General features: G+C 39.1%; 1 protein-coding gene across 1 annotated transcript in view; it reads left to right on the forward strand.

Moving 5' to 3' along the window:
* Positions 1–369: 369 nt before the first annotated feature.
* The window catches only part of TRAT1 (T cell receptor associated transmembrane adaptor 1), a 45,022-nt gene continuing 30,495 nt past the window's right edge, over positions 370–14,896 (forward strand). The window contains exon 1 of the mRNA XM_019975954.2: positions 370–606. Coding sequence (XP_019831513.2) covers positions 600–606 — 7 coding nt within the window. The 5' untranslated portion in view covers positions 370–599. The remainder of the gene's footprint in view (positions 607–14,896) is intronic.

Here is a 14,896-nt window from a genome sequence, read left to right on the forward strand (position 1 = left end):
CTTACCGTTTTCTCCTCAGTTTAGTGTATTTTATTTTGTCTTCATATGACCTCACTTGGGAGGAGATCCCTAGATTTTCTTCTGAGAGATGGGAAATCCTTGTTGTTCAATCGCTAAGTTGTATCCGACTCTTTGCGACCCCACGGACTGCAACACACCAGGCTTCCCTGTCCTTCACTATCTCTTGGAGTTTGCTCAAACTCACGAGTCAGTGATGCCATCCAACCATCTCATCCTGCCTAGTCTAATTTACCCATTGATTTTATTATTTGTTTTAATGTTTGTTAAGTGCTGATAAAAGTTCAAATACCAGGGTACAGAGGCTTGTGGGATTTGCTTCTCACATTTCACAGAAAAGTTTAACAGCCTACTGGTTTCAGATCAAAACTCTAGAAGCCTCCATCACCACATTTCCTGTTTGTAACTGAACAAAGTACACGCAGAAGATTTTAAGAAGAGAGAAAAAACTGAGGTACAGATAAAGTTTACTGACACTTATAACAACAGAGCAACATTACTTAGAAAAAAAAGCTTGCGGGAGTATTTTTAATTCATACACTTGCTTATGGCTACATAAGGATTTCTCAAAGAAAAAAAGCATGTCAGGTAAGTGGCATTTTAAATTTTGCTCAATTCATATGCCTAAGAATTTACATAATAATGTCTAAGCCTCTAGCAAAAAGATACTTAATAAAGATTTGGAAAGTAAGTTTACACAATTATTTTAAAAGTGTGAGATGAACTTTATAATAATTAGAATGTATTTGAAGTATATCAATGATCATAAATTGCCTGTTTTAAAAAAGTTGGATAGTATTTTATAACATAAAGCTAAATGTAGCTATTGGGTATGTGTTCCTTGATGCATGGTAAGTCGCATCGGTCACGTCCGACTCTTTGTGATCCTATAGACTGTAGCCCACCAGACTGCTTTGTCCATGGGATTCTCCAGGCAAGAATACTCCAGGCAAGAATACTCCAGGCAAGAGTGGGTAGCCATTCCCTTCTCCAGGGGATCTTCCCGACCTGGGGATAGAACCTGGTCTCCTGCATTGCAGGCAGATTCTTTTTTGCTGAGCCACTGGGGAAGCCCCTGTTCCTTGATAATCATCCCATTTAAAGTACTTGTTATTTTTAGAGGATCTTTCCTTGACCTTGCATATTCCTTTTTATAGTTTAATTATAAAGCAAGAAAAGCATTCTGGGATTGACATTTATGCACTGCTATATTTAAAATGAATAACCAACAAAGACCTACTGTATAGCACAGGGGACTCTGCTCAGTGTTCTATAACAGCCTAATCAAGAAAGGAATTTGAAAAAGAACAGAGACATGTATACATATACCTGAATCACCTTGTTGTACACCTGAAACTATTAATAACATTGTTAATCAACTATACTCCAATATAAAATAAAGTCAAAAAAATAAAGCAGGTTAGAAGTAACAACATTCTAATTCCTTACACTTTAGGCATTATCTTCCCAGAAATCAATTCAATCATCAACTTTCAGAGAGATGACAATTTGCAAAGGCCAGTGAAAATACCATCACCTTTGGAATGGACTATAAGGGTTGAATCCACATTTATTAGCCTAATTTCTGCTCCACATCGACTATCATTCCTCCTTTATTCTTTAATGTACTTTTAATTTCTTTTTTTTTAAGTTTTTTTTTTTTTTAACTTTACAATATTGTATTGGTTTTGCCATATATCAACATGAATCCACCACAGGTATACATGTGTTCCCCATCCTGAACCCTCCTCCCTCCTTTTTAATTTCTTTAAATAAATGTTATAAAAGAAAAGTGAAAGTCTCTCAGTCCCGTCCAACTCTTTGCGATTCTATGGTCAGAATACTAGAGTGTATAGACTTTCCCTTCTCCAGGGAATCTTTCCAACCCAGGGATCGAACCCAGGTCTCCCACATTGCAGGCAGATTCTTTACCAGCTGAGCCACAAGGAAAGCCCCAGAATACTGGCTTATCCCTTCTCCAGCCGATCTTCCTGACCCTGGAATCGAACCAGGGTCTCCTGCATTGCAGGCGAATTCTTTACCAACTGAGCTATCAGGAAGCCCCATTATAAGAGAAGATATGTATAATATATAAAGTGGGAGAAGTGTGGAATACAAATGAAAAAATTTCGTTTCCATCACTTTAGAAAATATTGTGTTATATTTCCTTCCAACTTTTGCTTCTCTGTATTCTACTTGGTTTGCTTTTCATAACTAAAATAATAATGTTTATAAAATCATATGTTCAGTGTTTTTCACTAACATTATCACCATCTCCATCTTCATGGTAACTTCTGCTTAGTTGTTTTATATGAATGCACAGTGACATCAATTGAGTTATAGTTTACTTAGTCATTTGTTTATTGTTAGACATTTATGTTGCATCCAGTCTTTTTGTATTTTAAATGACAGAGAGATGAACAACTCTGTAGCTTTTTCTATATTAAGGATATTTTCTTAGGAAAGATTCCTAGACATAGAATTACTGAATAAGAAGTTATGAACATTTTAAATATCATTATTGTCAAATTGCTTTTCCAAGGTTGTTGTCAATTCACTCTCATCCTAGAAGTGTTTCTCCTTAACAAGCTGGTCTCAGTTTTATAAATCTTTACTAATTTGATAAGCACAACATGCTAAGCCATTGTTTAATATGTATTACTCTGATTATAATGAAAATGAACATTTTTGCATGGGTTTTTAAACTGTTTATAATTCTATCATTTGTGAATTATCTGATTATATCTTTTGCTTTTAATTGTGCTAATAGTATTTTTAATATCAATATGTATGAGTCATTTGTAGAAGATAATAGATATTATAATATCTGTGAATTTGCTTCCCAGTGTTTTGGTTGATGGATTTTAAAATTGATTGATTGGATTATTCCACAGGGAACATAAATTGATGTATGATTTTCACAATTCTCTTTATCTTTCCCAGGTACATGTACATATATTAGCAAAGAACGAAAACAATTATACCAGTTTTGCTAGTGCCCCGCAGAAATGAACATAACAATACTATGAATAATTGCTATGAGCTGACAGTCATGGGGAACTTGGCAAGTGTGGGAAGGCTGAAGGCAGTGAATATGACATTCAACTATTTCCCATCAATTAATTTTAGATTTGGAGGAGATGATAAAATTTTCTCCTTAGGATTTCATAATTTATATTTAGATTTTTTCAGTGTAATGCAGGAGTTCCTCCATTAACAATTAAGACCTAAAATTCCACAGAAGATAAAAGATGTACAGTATTTGCCATTAAAGCTTCATAGATCTTAAAAGCCAAGAAACAAAATGAAACATGCTTAATATGAAAGGAGAGACTCAGATTATAGTATTTTTTAAATTAGATAGGTGAAGTAAAAGAGAAAATAAATGTGAACACCATGGAAAAGTGAGATTATTCCTAGTTGAGTGAAAACAATGTATGAAAAATAAAATCCAAAGTTTTCCTTCTCTCCTACCTAAATGGCTTGTTGGTAGAGAATGGGCCTGCAATGTAGGAGACTCCAGTCCAATTACTGGGTCCAGAAGATCCCCTGGAGGAGGTCATAGTAACCCTCTCTAGTATTCTTGCCTGGAGAATCCCCAGGGACAGAGGAGCCTAGCAGGCTACGGTCCATGAGGTCACAAAGAGTCGGACACGACTGAGCGACTAAGTACAGCACAGCACCCATGGCTTGTAGTCCCCGCATCAGTAAATATGCCAGCATCCCAGTTCCTACTGTGCTTCTGTATTCACATAATCAGGATTCGCTGAATCAAATGGCAAAAACAACTCCTTTGGGCTGCTATTAATTTATTTTAAACAATGATTCACTCTAGTTACACATTGCTGTTTTTCGAAGGAAAAAAAAAAAAGATTTTCATTGTCTTTACTCAGTTTCTTTTCCCTTGAGTCTCAGTCATCTTTTGAGAGCAATGAAAGCTTGTCTTTTAGAGACTAGATAGGACTTATTTATGAATCTTTTGAACGCAGATGTTCTTTAAAAGTAGGTCCAACACAGTCATTTAATTAGGTAATAATTGATAGTGATCTTAAGAACAGTTAACCCAGCAATGATTGTCACATAAAGCTCACAACTCTAAGAAATAAATACCTACAAATTGCTAGTTAATAATAAATAAATATTGAACTCTTTTCCAGACATTTTTTTTCATTTAATTTTCTCAGCATTCCTGACTTAAAAAGGAAAGAAACAATTAACAGGCCTTCTTAAAACATTAAAGAAGTGTAGTAGTTACAGTATTTTGTTGGATGAAGTTGCACACACCTGTGCCATCTTCAGAGGCTCTTACCAAGGTGGTTCTCCCGCAGGAAACAGTAAGTACATATACAAGATGGAGCAGCTAAAAGTACAGAAAAACACAAATTCATCTACAGTAAGGAATTTGGCAGACTTCAAAATCCCAATAGGTCTTCCCAAGCTTACCAATTCTGAGTTTAATTATGAAAGAAATGACGAGTCTAATACTAGAGGAATCATAACATGCTGTCTTAAAATCTACCCTCTGTCTCACTCCCCTATGTACACTTTCCTCAGGTAAAATCAATAAGTATTGGTTAATAGGAATCATGATGTACTAGAAAGAGGGGACCTTTGTGTCACATAAATGGTTTCTGAACACCAGATTTATAGTTGGCTTAGTGTGACAGTCGGGCTTCCCTTGTAGCTCAGCTGGTAAAGAATCCACCCGCAATGCTGGAGATCTGGATTTGATCCCTGGGTTGGGAAGATCCCCTGGAGAAGGTAATAGCTACCCACTCCAGTTTTCTGGCCTGGAGAATTCCATGGACTGTATAGTCCATGGGATTGCAAAGAGTCGGACACAACTGAGTGGTTTTCACTTTCACTTTATGGTGAGGGTCAGTGATCTGCAGAAAGTCACATCTTCTGCCTCTTTCCCTATACACTGTTCCAAAACAGACGTTCCAAAGCTTCATATTGCTAATGTCCCTCTTCCCATCATGGCCCCTTCCTAACATGTATCATTCACTTTTCAAATAACCTATTCATAATAGGCACATTTAAGTTTGGCAGTTTTCAACTTTTGCATTAACAAGTTTATTATTTACTTGAAAGCCTGGGACTAGATTTGAGAATCTCTTCCAGTGATCCAGTCCATGATTCTAATGCCTTTTATTGATGGGATAATGCATATGGACAGTAGTGGCAGAGGCTGTGTAGACAGTGGCAGTGTGCAACAAAGAGTCATCAGTAATGTGCCTAGTTTGCAACCAAATGATCACCACAATAAGAAATGTTCATTTCATGAGTAGAATCCATGGAGACTGTAATATCAGAACTTTTATGTTGAACTATCAGTTCAGTTCAGTTGCTCAGTTGTGTCCAACTCTGTGCGACCCCATGGACTGCAGCACGCCAGGCTTCACTGTCCATCACCAACTCCTGGAGCATGCTCAAACTCATGTCCATCGAGTTGGTGTTGCCATCTAACCATCTCATCCTCTGTCATCCCCTTCTCCTCCTGCCTTCAATCTTTCCCAGCATCAGAGTCTTTTCCAAGGAGTCAGTTCTTCGCATCAGGTGGCCAAAGTATCTGAGTTTCAGCTTCAGCATCAGTCCTTCCAATGAATATTCAGGACTGATTTCCTTTAGGATGGGCTGGTTGGATCTCCTTGCAGTCCAAGGGACTCTCAAGAGTCTTCCCCAATGCCACAGTTCAAAAGCATCAGTTCTTTGGTGCTCAGCTTTCTTTATAGTCCAACTTTCATATCCATACATGACTACTGGAAAAACCATAGCTTTGACTAGACAGACCTTTGTTGGCAAAGTAATGTCTCTGCTTTTTAATATGCTGACTAGGTTGGTCATAGCTTTTCTTCCAAGGAGCAAGAGTCTTTTAATTTCATGGCTGCAATCGCCATCTGCAGTACACAGGTCATCAGCTGAGATGGAAGTAAGTTCTATATTCTCTTAAGAAATCTTGGGAACTTAACTAGGGCATGTCCTAGTGTAGAAATAATCAAAGCCTCCATTCAGAGGTTGACCTAAGGAAAATCTGCAGGGAGAGTCAAAAAATCTTCCAAAATCTGTTTTGCACCTTTTAACCATTTGTATAAATAAATGAATGATCAAATCCCTAAAATATATGACATGATGATTAGATGCAGTAATTCTAGATGGCCAGTGTGATCAATGCAAAGAAATAGAGGAAAATAATAGAATGGGAAAGACTAGAGGTCTCTTCAAGAAAATTAGAGATACCAAGGGAAGGTTTCATGCAAAGATGGGCACAATAAAGGACAGAAATAGTATGGACTTATCAGAAGCAGAAGATATTAAAAAGAGGTGGCAAGAATACACAGAAGAACTATACAAAAAAGATCTTCATGACCCAGAAAGCCATAATGGTGTGATCACTCACCTAGAACGAGACATCCTGGAATGTGAAGTCAAGTGGGCCTTAGGAAGCATCACTACAAACAAAGCTAGTGGAGGTGATGGAATTCCAGCTGAGCTATTTAAAATCCTAAAATATGATGCTGTGAAAGTGCTGCCCTCAATATGCCAGCAAATTTGGAAAATTTAGCAATGACCACAGGACTGGAAAAGGTTAGGTTTCATTCCAATCCCAAAGAAAACCAATGCCAAAGAATGTTCAAGCTACTGCACGATTGCACTCAACTCACATGCTAGCAAAGTAATGCTCAAAATTCTCCAAGACAGGCTTCAGTGATATGTGAACCATGAACTTCCAGATGTTCAAGCTGGATTTAGAAAAAGCAGAGGAATCAGAAATCAGATTGCCAACATCTGCTGGATCATCAAAAAAGCAAGATAATTCAAAAAAAAAAATCTACTTCTGCTTTATTGACTATGCCAAAGCCTTTGACTATTTGGATCACAACAAACTGTGGAAAATTCTTACAGAGATGGCAATACCAGACCACCTGACCTGCCTCCTGAGAAACCTGTTTGCAGGTCAGGAAGCACCAGTTAGAACTGGACATGGAACAACAGACTGGTTCCAAATAGGAAAAGGAGTACGTCAAGGCTGTATATTGTCATCCTGCTTATTTAACTTATATGCAGAGTACATCATAAGAAATGCTGTACTGAATGAAGCACAAGCTGGAGTCAAGATTGCCAGGAGAAATATCAATAACCTCAGATATGCAGATGACACCACCCTTATGGCAGAAAGTGAAGAAGAACTAAAGAGCCTCTTCATGAAAGCGAAAGAGGAGAGTGAAAAAGTTGGCTTACAGCTCAGCATTCAGAAAATGAAGATCATGGCATCTGGTCCCATAACTTCATGGCACATAGATGGGGAAGCAATGGAAGCAGTGACAGACTTTATTTTCTTGGGCTCCAAAATCACTGCAGATGGTGATTGCAGCCATGAAATTAAAAGACGCTTGGTCCTTGGAACATAAGCTATGACCAATCTAGATAGCATCTTAAAAAGCAGAGACATTACTTTGCCAACAAAGATCTGTCTAGTCAAAGCTATGGTTTTTCCAGTAGTCATGTATGGATGTGAGTATTGAACTATAAAGAAAGCTGAGTGCTGGAGAACTGATGCTTTTGAACTGTGGTGCTGGAGATGCAACCAGTCCATCCTAAAAAAATCAGTCCTGAATATTCATTGGAAGGACTGATGCTAAAGCTGAAACTCCAATACTTTGACCACCTGATGCGAAGAACTGACTCCTTGAAAAAGACCCTCATGCTGGCAAAGTTTGAAAGCAGGAGGAGAAGGGGACGACAGAGGATGAGGTGGTTGGATGGCATCACTGACTCGATGGACATTAGTTTGAGTAAGCTCCAGGAGTTGGTGATGGACAGGGAAGACTGGCATGCTGCAATCCGCAGAATTGCAGAGTCGGGCATGACTGAGCCACTGAACTGAATTGAATTCTAGAGGGACCATTTCTAAAGCAAGGCTATGCTGTGCTAAGTCACTTCAGTCCTGTCTGACTTTTTATGACCCTGTGGACTGTAGCCTGCCAGACTCCTCTGTCCAGGGGATTCTCCAGGCCAGATTACTGGAGTGGGTTGCCATGCCCTCTTCCAGGGGATCTTCCTGACCCAGGGATTGAACCCGAAGCTTTTGAGACTCCTGCACCGCAGGCAGATTCTTTATCACAGAGCCACCAGGAAGCCCAAGCAAGACTACAAGTCACCCTTAATTTGGCCAAAGGTAAATTATTAAAACATCTATTAAATTCTTAATTGTAGGCAGTGCAGCTTTTTGGTTAATATGCTATATTCTTAGATAAGTTATACTATACTACACTATATCATTTTCTAGGCCCCAAATAAAAATAAATCATAAAGAACATCTACCAAAAACTTATTTGAGTTTTAAATGCAGGAGTTAGTCTTCCATTATTTTCTGACAAAGAATAGCTAAAACAACTATCTCATGAGGCAACTCTTGATTTATGTAGATAGAACCTTGTTGTCAGCTTATAGGAAGACATCCATTTTTCTGTTCTCATAGTAGGAAAGTGTACATTTAATACATAAAAGTAAACATATGAGTTTTTTAAGGTAAAGATTGAGAAGAGAATGAAAGCACATCTCCATTTCATGCTTTTCAACATGATTATGTGGTCTGTGACAACTGTTTCTACTCACCCTGACTCTCATGTTTTATGCAAGCATCCCAGTTTTATGCAAGCATATGTATCCTGGGTTGCAATAGAGTTCACAGCTTAGCTCAGCTAATGGTATTTTCTAAATTACTTTTTTCACGAGATTTTAATGGACACTACTCAAACTCCTCAAAGACTGATTTTTTAAACCAGAAAATAAAATTTTACCTTTATAGTTGTGACCACCCATAAATTTAATCAGATAGCCAGCTGTTAGCACTAGCTTACTTGTATCCTAGGATACAACTTATAGGTAGATTTTTTGCAAATACAGGCTCAGGGCAAAGAGAATTAGGATGGTAAATTGATGAGTAGCCTCACCAAAGCGACAATGAGTTACTCCTTTCTCAGGGGTTGTTTCCTAGCTTCTGGGAAATAGGTCTTCTTCTCAATAGTACTAGATACAAATGTAACAGAATCTTCAATCTGTCTTTTCCTGGGTTGTGGATGTGTCTAGATTTTATACTTGAGCAGAACCCTTCTGTTGGCCCTGCTTATTAAGTTGCCCTCTTCACTTTACTCTTCATTTAGTCAGTTGACACATAATTAGTGAGCACCTACTTGTGCTGAATAGGATATAGAAATAATAGTAGGAGTCTTACTATTATGTGTGTTCAGTTGCTAAGTCATGTCCAACTCTTTGTGACCCTGTGGACTGCAGCACACCAGGCCCCTCTGTCCCTCACTGTCTCCTGGAGTTTGCCCAAGTTCATGTCCAGTGAATTGGTGATACCATCCAACATCTCATCCTCTGTCGCCCCTTTCTCCTTTTGCCTTCAATCTTTCCCAGCATCAAGGTCTTTTTAAATGAGTCAGCTCTTCACATCAGGTGACCCAAGTAATAAGATAATAACAATAGCAATAGCTACCATTTATTGAGCATTTTATTAGTGAGAAACATCATTACACAAATCTCTTTATATGAGTCTTATTAACAATAGGTGCATTGAGGAAATTGAAGTGTGAAGATAAAAGATCAATAAGATACTCTTTCTCTCCTTTGGGAAGTTCAGTCTAGCAGGGAGGAGTTTTTATACATAAATGATTATTTTGATATTTGTTGAAATGTAAAGGGATATATGAGATGTTACTTGGTGAGGGACAGGTGGTACTGTGTGAGTGCTTCAGAGAGAAGGCACTTTTGAAGGATGACAAGGAATTTGTCAGATGGCCAAGGAGAAAGGTATTTCAGGAAAAGGGGCAAATGTCAAGACATAAAGTATGGTCTCTATTGAAAATTGCAAGTGCTTCAGAATGATTGGAGCATGGTCTATTATTGGGTGTGTATAGTTGACAAGTCCTGAAAGACAGACAGAAAACTTAAAGTAATATTTTGTAGAAATAACTTTGCCGACAGAGGTCTGTATAGTCAAAGTTATAGTCTTTCCAGTAGTTGTGTATGGATGTGAGAGTTGGACCATAAAGAAGGCTGAGTGCTGAAGAACTGATGCTCTCAAATTGCAGCGTTGGGAGAAGACTCTTGAGAGTCTCCTTGCACAGCAAGGGGATCCAATCAGTTAATCCTAAAGGAAATCATCCCTGAATGTTCATTGGAAGGACTGATGTTGAAGCTGAAGCTCCAGTACTTTGGCCACCTAATGGGAATAAGCCAGCTCATTGGAAAAGACCCTGATGCTGGGAAAGATTGGAGGCAGGAGGAGAAGAGGGTGACAAATGATGAGATGGTTGGATAGCATCACAAACTCAATGGACATGAACTTGAGCAAACTCCAGGAGACACTGATGGGCTGGGAGGTCCCTCAGGCTGCAGTCCATGGCCTTGCAAAGAGTCGGACATGACTTAGTGACTGAACAACAATGACAAAACTCATGGTAAAGAAAGAAAAGGGATTCCCAGGTGGCCCAGTGGTAAAGAATCCATCTGCAATGTAAGAGACACGAGTTCAATCCCTGAGTCAGGAAGTTCCCCTTAGAAAGAAATGGCAACCCACTTCAGTATTCTTGCCTGGAAAATTCCATTGACAGAGGAGCCTGGCATGCTACAGTCTGTGGAATCACAAAGAGTTGGACACACCTGAGCACACAATCGGAGAAGGCAATTGCAGCCCACTGCAGTACTCTTGGCTGGACAATCCCACGGGCAGAGGAGCCTGGTAGGCTACTGTAGTCCATGAGGTCGCTAAGAGTCGGAGATGACTGAGCGACTTCACTTTCACTTTTCACTTTCATGCATTGGAGAAGGAAATGGCAACCCACTCCAGTGTTCTTGCCTGGAGAATCCCAGGGACAGAGGAGCCTGGTGGGCTGCCATCTATGGGGTCGTACAGAGTCGGACACGACTGAAGCAACTTAGGAGCAGCAGCAGAGCACACAATATGCAAAGAAAAGTGTGATGTCCTCTATGTTTAGGGCAGAGGTAGGAGCAGCCACCTTCTCCTGAAGGACCTATGTCACAGGCTCCAGAGAAAAAAATAAAGGGACAACTTTCTCCAGAAACTCTGGAAAAAAGGAGTGTATGGGAACAGGGTGTGTAAAGATAGTAGTTGGGTTAAGAGTGGTGATTGATGGAGCAAGGATTAACACAAAGAGCCGTAAAGTCAGGGCCGATTGAACTAATAGGAACAGAGGCCAAACTGACCTGAGAAGGGTCTGCTTAGTACTCTGTTTTCAAACACTGGCCCTCAAGATGGCAAAATTCTTTTATCCAGTAATTCAGGAATTTTTACCTTAAAATAAATTAAGATTGGGTGTATAGTTTTGGTTAAAGATAATCATCACAAAATTTCTTACATAACTAAAAATTAGAAGCAACTTAAATGTCTAAAAATAAAGGATTGATTAAATTATGGGAAATCCATACAATGGAATATAGGGCAGCTAAAAGAAATGAAGGAATATTTAGCTTATAGGAAAGGAGCATTCTGTATTAATTATCAGGGGGAAGCAGATAACAGTATAGTCAGTATAATTAAATCATACGCCTCATGACCAAAACAGCTTCTACACAGAAAATAAGTTTGAAAGTGCATTAACCAAAGTGTTCACGGTGACTGTCTCTTGATAGTAGGATTATAGTTGATTCTTATCCTTTTTTTGCTTATCTGAGTTTACTAATTGTTTTTAACTTTGAATATGGATGATTGTATAAGTATGGCTTTTTTGTAGCAATTAAAGTTCATTTATTTAAGTGTCACCAGACGGACATGACTGAAGTGACTTAGCAGCAGCAACAGCAGCAGACACAGTGAGTGTAGAGGTGATGATGAGAGTCTACATTTGGTTTCGTGAACAACCTAAAATAATAGTTGTGACATACCGCAGTAGAAAAGACTGTGTGCACTCAAATTGCTTTAAAATGTGGAAGAATCTAGACTGTATCTAGACTGTGGTCCTAAAGGGACATATATAAGGAAAAGAAAGGAAGAAAAATCTTTAATAATAAAAATCATTAGTTTAATGATTAATAACAGAAGTCAGAAATTAATAACCCTGTATTGCGACAGTGGCAATTAAAGCATGGGCTTCTTAGGTGGTGCAGTGGTGAAGAATCCACCTGCTAATGCAGGAGACAAGGTTTCAATCCCGGGTTGGGAAGATGGCAACCCACTCCAGTATTCTTGCCTGAGAAGTCCCATGGACAGAGGAGTCTGGTGGGCTATGGGGTTGCAAAGAGTCGGACATCACTCAGCACATACACACAGACGTTATGACAGCAAAGAAAGAAACTGAGAGCCATCTGGCAAGAGAGAGCTTGCTGGTTCCATTATTCATTACAGTTAAATCAACCACCTGAAAGGGGTTGTTATCAAAAGGAGGTGGGGAACAATTAAGCTCTGAAAGTTTGCCTTAAAAATTTGCTTTAACCCAGCAATTCTACTGCCAGGAACCTTTCTGCAGATAAGCCTGCATACATGGTAAATGTCCATCTGATAGAGTTTCTTGCATTATTGTTTATAAAAGAAAAATGTTTTTAAAAAATCAGAATGTCTGTCATAGAGAATCCGGTATGTAATTTATATTACTGCAACACTACGAAATTCTATATAACCACTAAAAGTAACATACTAACATGGTAAAAATCTGCCAAACACTCTGGCAGGTTTTTTAAAAAGTCTCAGTTCAGTTCACTTCAGTTGCTCAGTCGTGTCTGACTCTTTGTGACCCTATGAATTGCAGCAGGCCAGGCCTCCCTGTCCATCACCAACTCCCAGAGTTCACTTAAACTCATGTCCATCGAGTCGGTGATGCCATCCAGCCATCTCATCCTCTGTCGTCCCCTTCTCCTCCTGCCTTCAATCCCTCCCAGCATCAGAGTCTTTTCCAATGAGTCATCTCTTCACATGAGGTGGCCAAAGTACTGGAGTTTCGGCTTTACCATCATTTCTTCCAAAGAACACCCAGGACTGATCTCCTTTAGGATGGACTGGTTGGATCTCCTTGCAGTCCAAGGGACTCTCAAGAGTCTTCTCCAACACCACAGTTCAAAAGCATCAATTCTTTGGCACTCAGCTTTCTTCACAGTCCAACTCTCACATCCATACATGACCACTGGAAAAGCCATAGCCTTGACTAGACGGACCTTTGTTGGCAAAGTAATGTCTCTGCTTTTGAATATGCTATCTAGGTTGGTCATAATTTTCCTTCCAAGGAGTAAGCGTCTTTTAATTTCATGGCTGCAATCACCATTCGCAGTGATTTTGGAGCCCAAAAAATAAAGTCTGACACTGTTTCCACTGTTTCCCCATCTATTTGCCATGAAGTGATGGGACCAGATGCCATGATCTTCGTTTTCTAAGTATAATATTAGTGTCCTGCGTGCATGTGTGCTCAGTCATGTCTGACTATTTGCAACCCCATGGACAGTAGCCCACAGGCTCTTCTATCCATGGAATTTTCCAGGCAAGAATACTGGAGTGGGTTGCCATTTACTACTCCAGGGGATCTTCCTGACCCAGGAATCGAACCCTCATCTCATATCTCCTTCATTGGTGGGCAGGTTCTTTACAACTAATGCCACCTTGGAAGCCCACTATTTGTTTTAAAGCTGTTCATTTGCTTAGTCATGTCCAACTCTTTGTGACCTCCTGGACTGTAGCCCGCCAGGCTTCCCTGTCAAGGAGATTTCCCAGGCAGGAATACTGGAGTGGCTTGCCATTTCCTTCTCTATTATTTTTTAATAGAGGGCCTTGAATGTTATTCTATATTTTGATAGTCAGACTTTTTAAAATTTGTACTCAATAAGCGCTTGTTTTTTTAAAAAATTAGACATAAAAATCAAATTCTTCTAAAAATATATGCAGTATCATGAAATAACTAGAATTTCTAATATATTTAAGATAATTTACTACATTATAGAATTCTATAAATATTTATGGATTATGTGCATGATGAGTAAACTAGGCCCCTCCAAATCTCAGTGTTTTAAACCAAATTAATTTGAAGAAGACTAGGAGAAGGCAATGGCACCCCACTCCAGTACTCTTGCCTGGAAAATCCCATGGACGGAGGAGCCTGGTAGGCTACTGCAGTCCATGAGGTCGCTAAGAGTCGGAGATGACTGAGTAACTTCACTTTCACTTTTCATTTTCATGCATAGGAGAAGGAAATGGCAACCCACTCCAGTGTTCTTGCCTGGAGAACCCCAGGGACAGGGGAGCCTGGTGGGCTGCCGTCTATGGGGTCGCACAGAGTCGGACACAACTGAAGTGACTTAGCAGCAGCAGCAGCAGCATGCCTATCTATGCTCATTTAAAAATAAATGATTCTGATAAATAAATAAAGCAATCAAGTACACAGAAGGCAGTTCAACAACCACTGCAAAGTCAATAATTTAAAGGAAATTAAACAATTCAAATGTCAAATCTGAGATACAAAAAATAAGTGAAATAGAGCAACACAAAGAACATTTGTGCTAGGGAGTCTTTATTTGATGGTTTAAAGGTAGGTTAAGGGCATAGAACTAATTTTCCTCCTATTAAGTTTTTGCCTCTACTATTTATTGTGTTTAACATCGTGGTATTTGGATTTCTCTGAAGGGGCTTAAAATGTTTAGGGAGTCACAGAGAGAAAGAGAGTGGGAACTATGAAGGAACATAATCTCTATTGCGATTGCTTTTTACACTGCACTTCTAATTATGTGTTTACACAATCATGTCCCCAACTAAACATGGTTCCTTGAGGACAAAGATTCTGTTTTCTTTACCTTTGATTCCATAATATAGGGCATAGTTCCTGGCATGAAGAAATGTCTAATTGATACTGAGTGAATACACAAATATGTA

Source organism: Bos indicus, chromosome 1 (assembly GCF_029378745.1).
Source record: "Bos indicus isolate NIAB-ARS_2022 breed Sahiwal x Tharparkar chromosome 1, NIAB-ARS_B.indTharparkar_mat_pri_1.0, whole genome shotgun sequence".
NCBI classification, from domain to species: Eukaryota; Metazoa; Chordata; class Mammalia; order Artiodactyla; family Bovidae; genus Bos; species Bos indicus.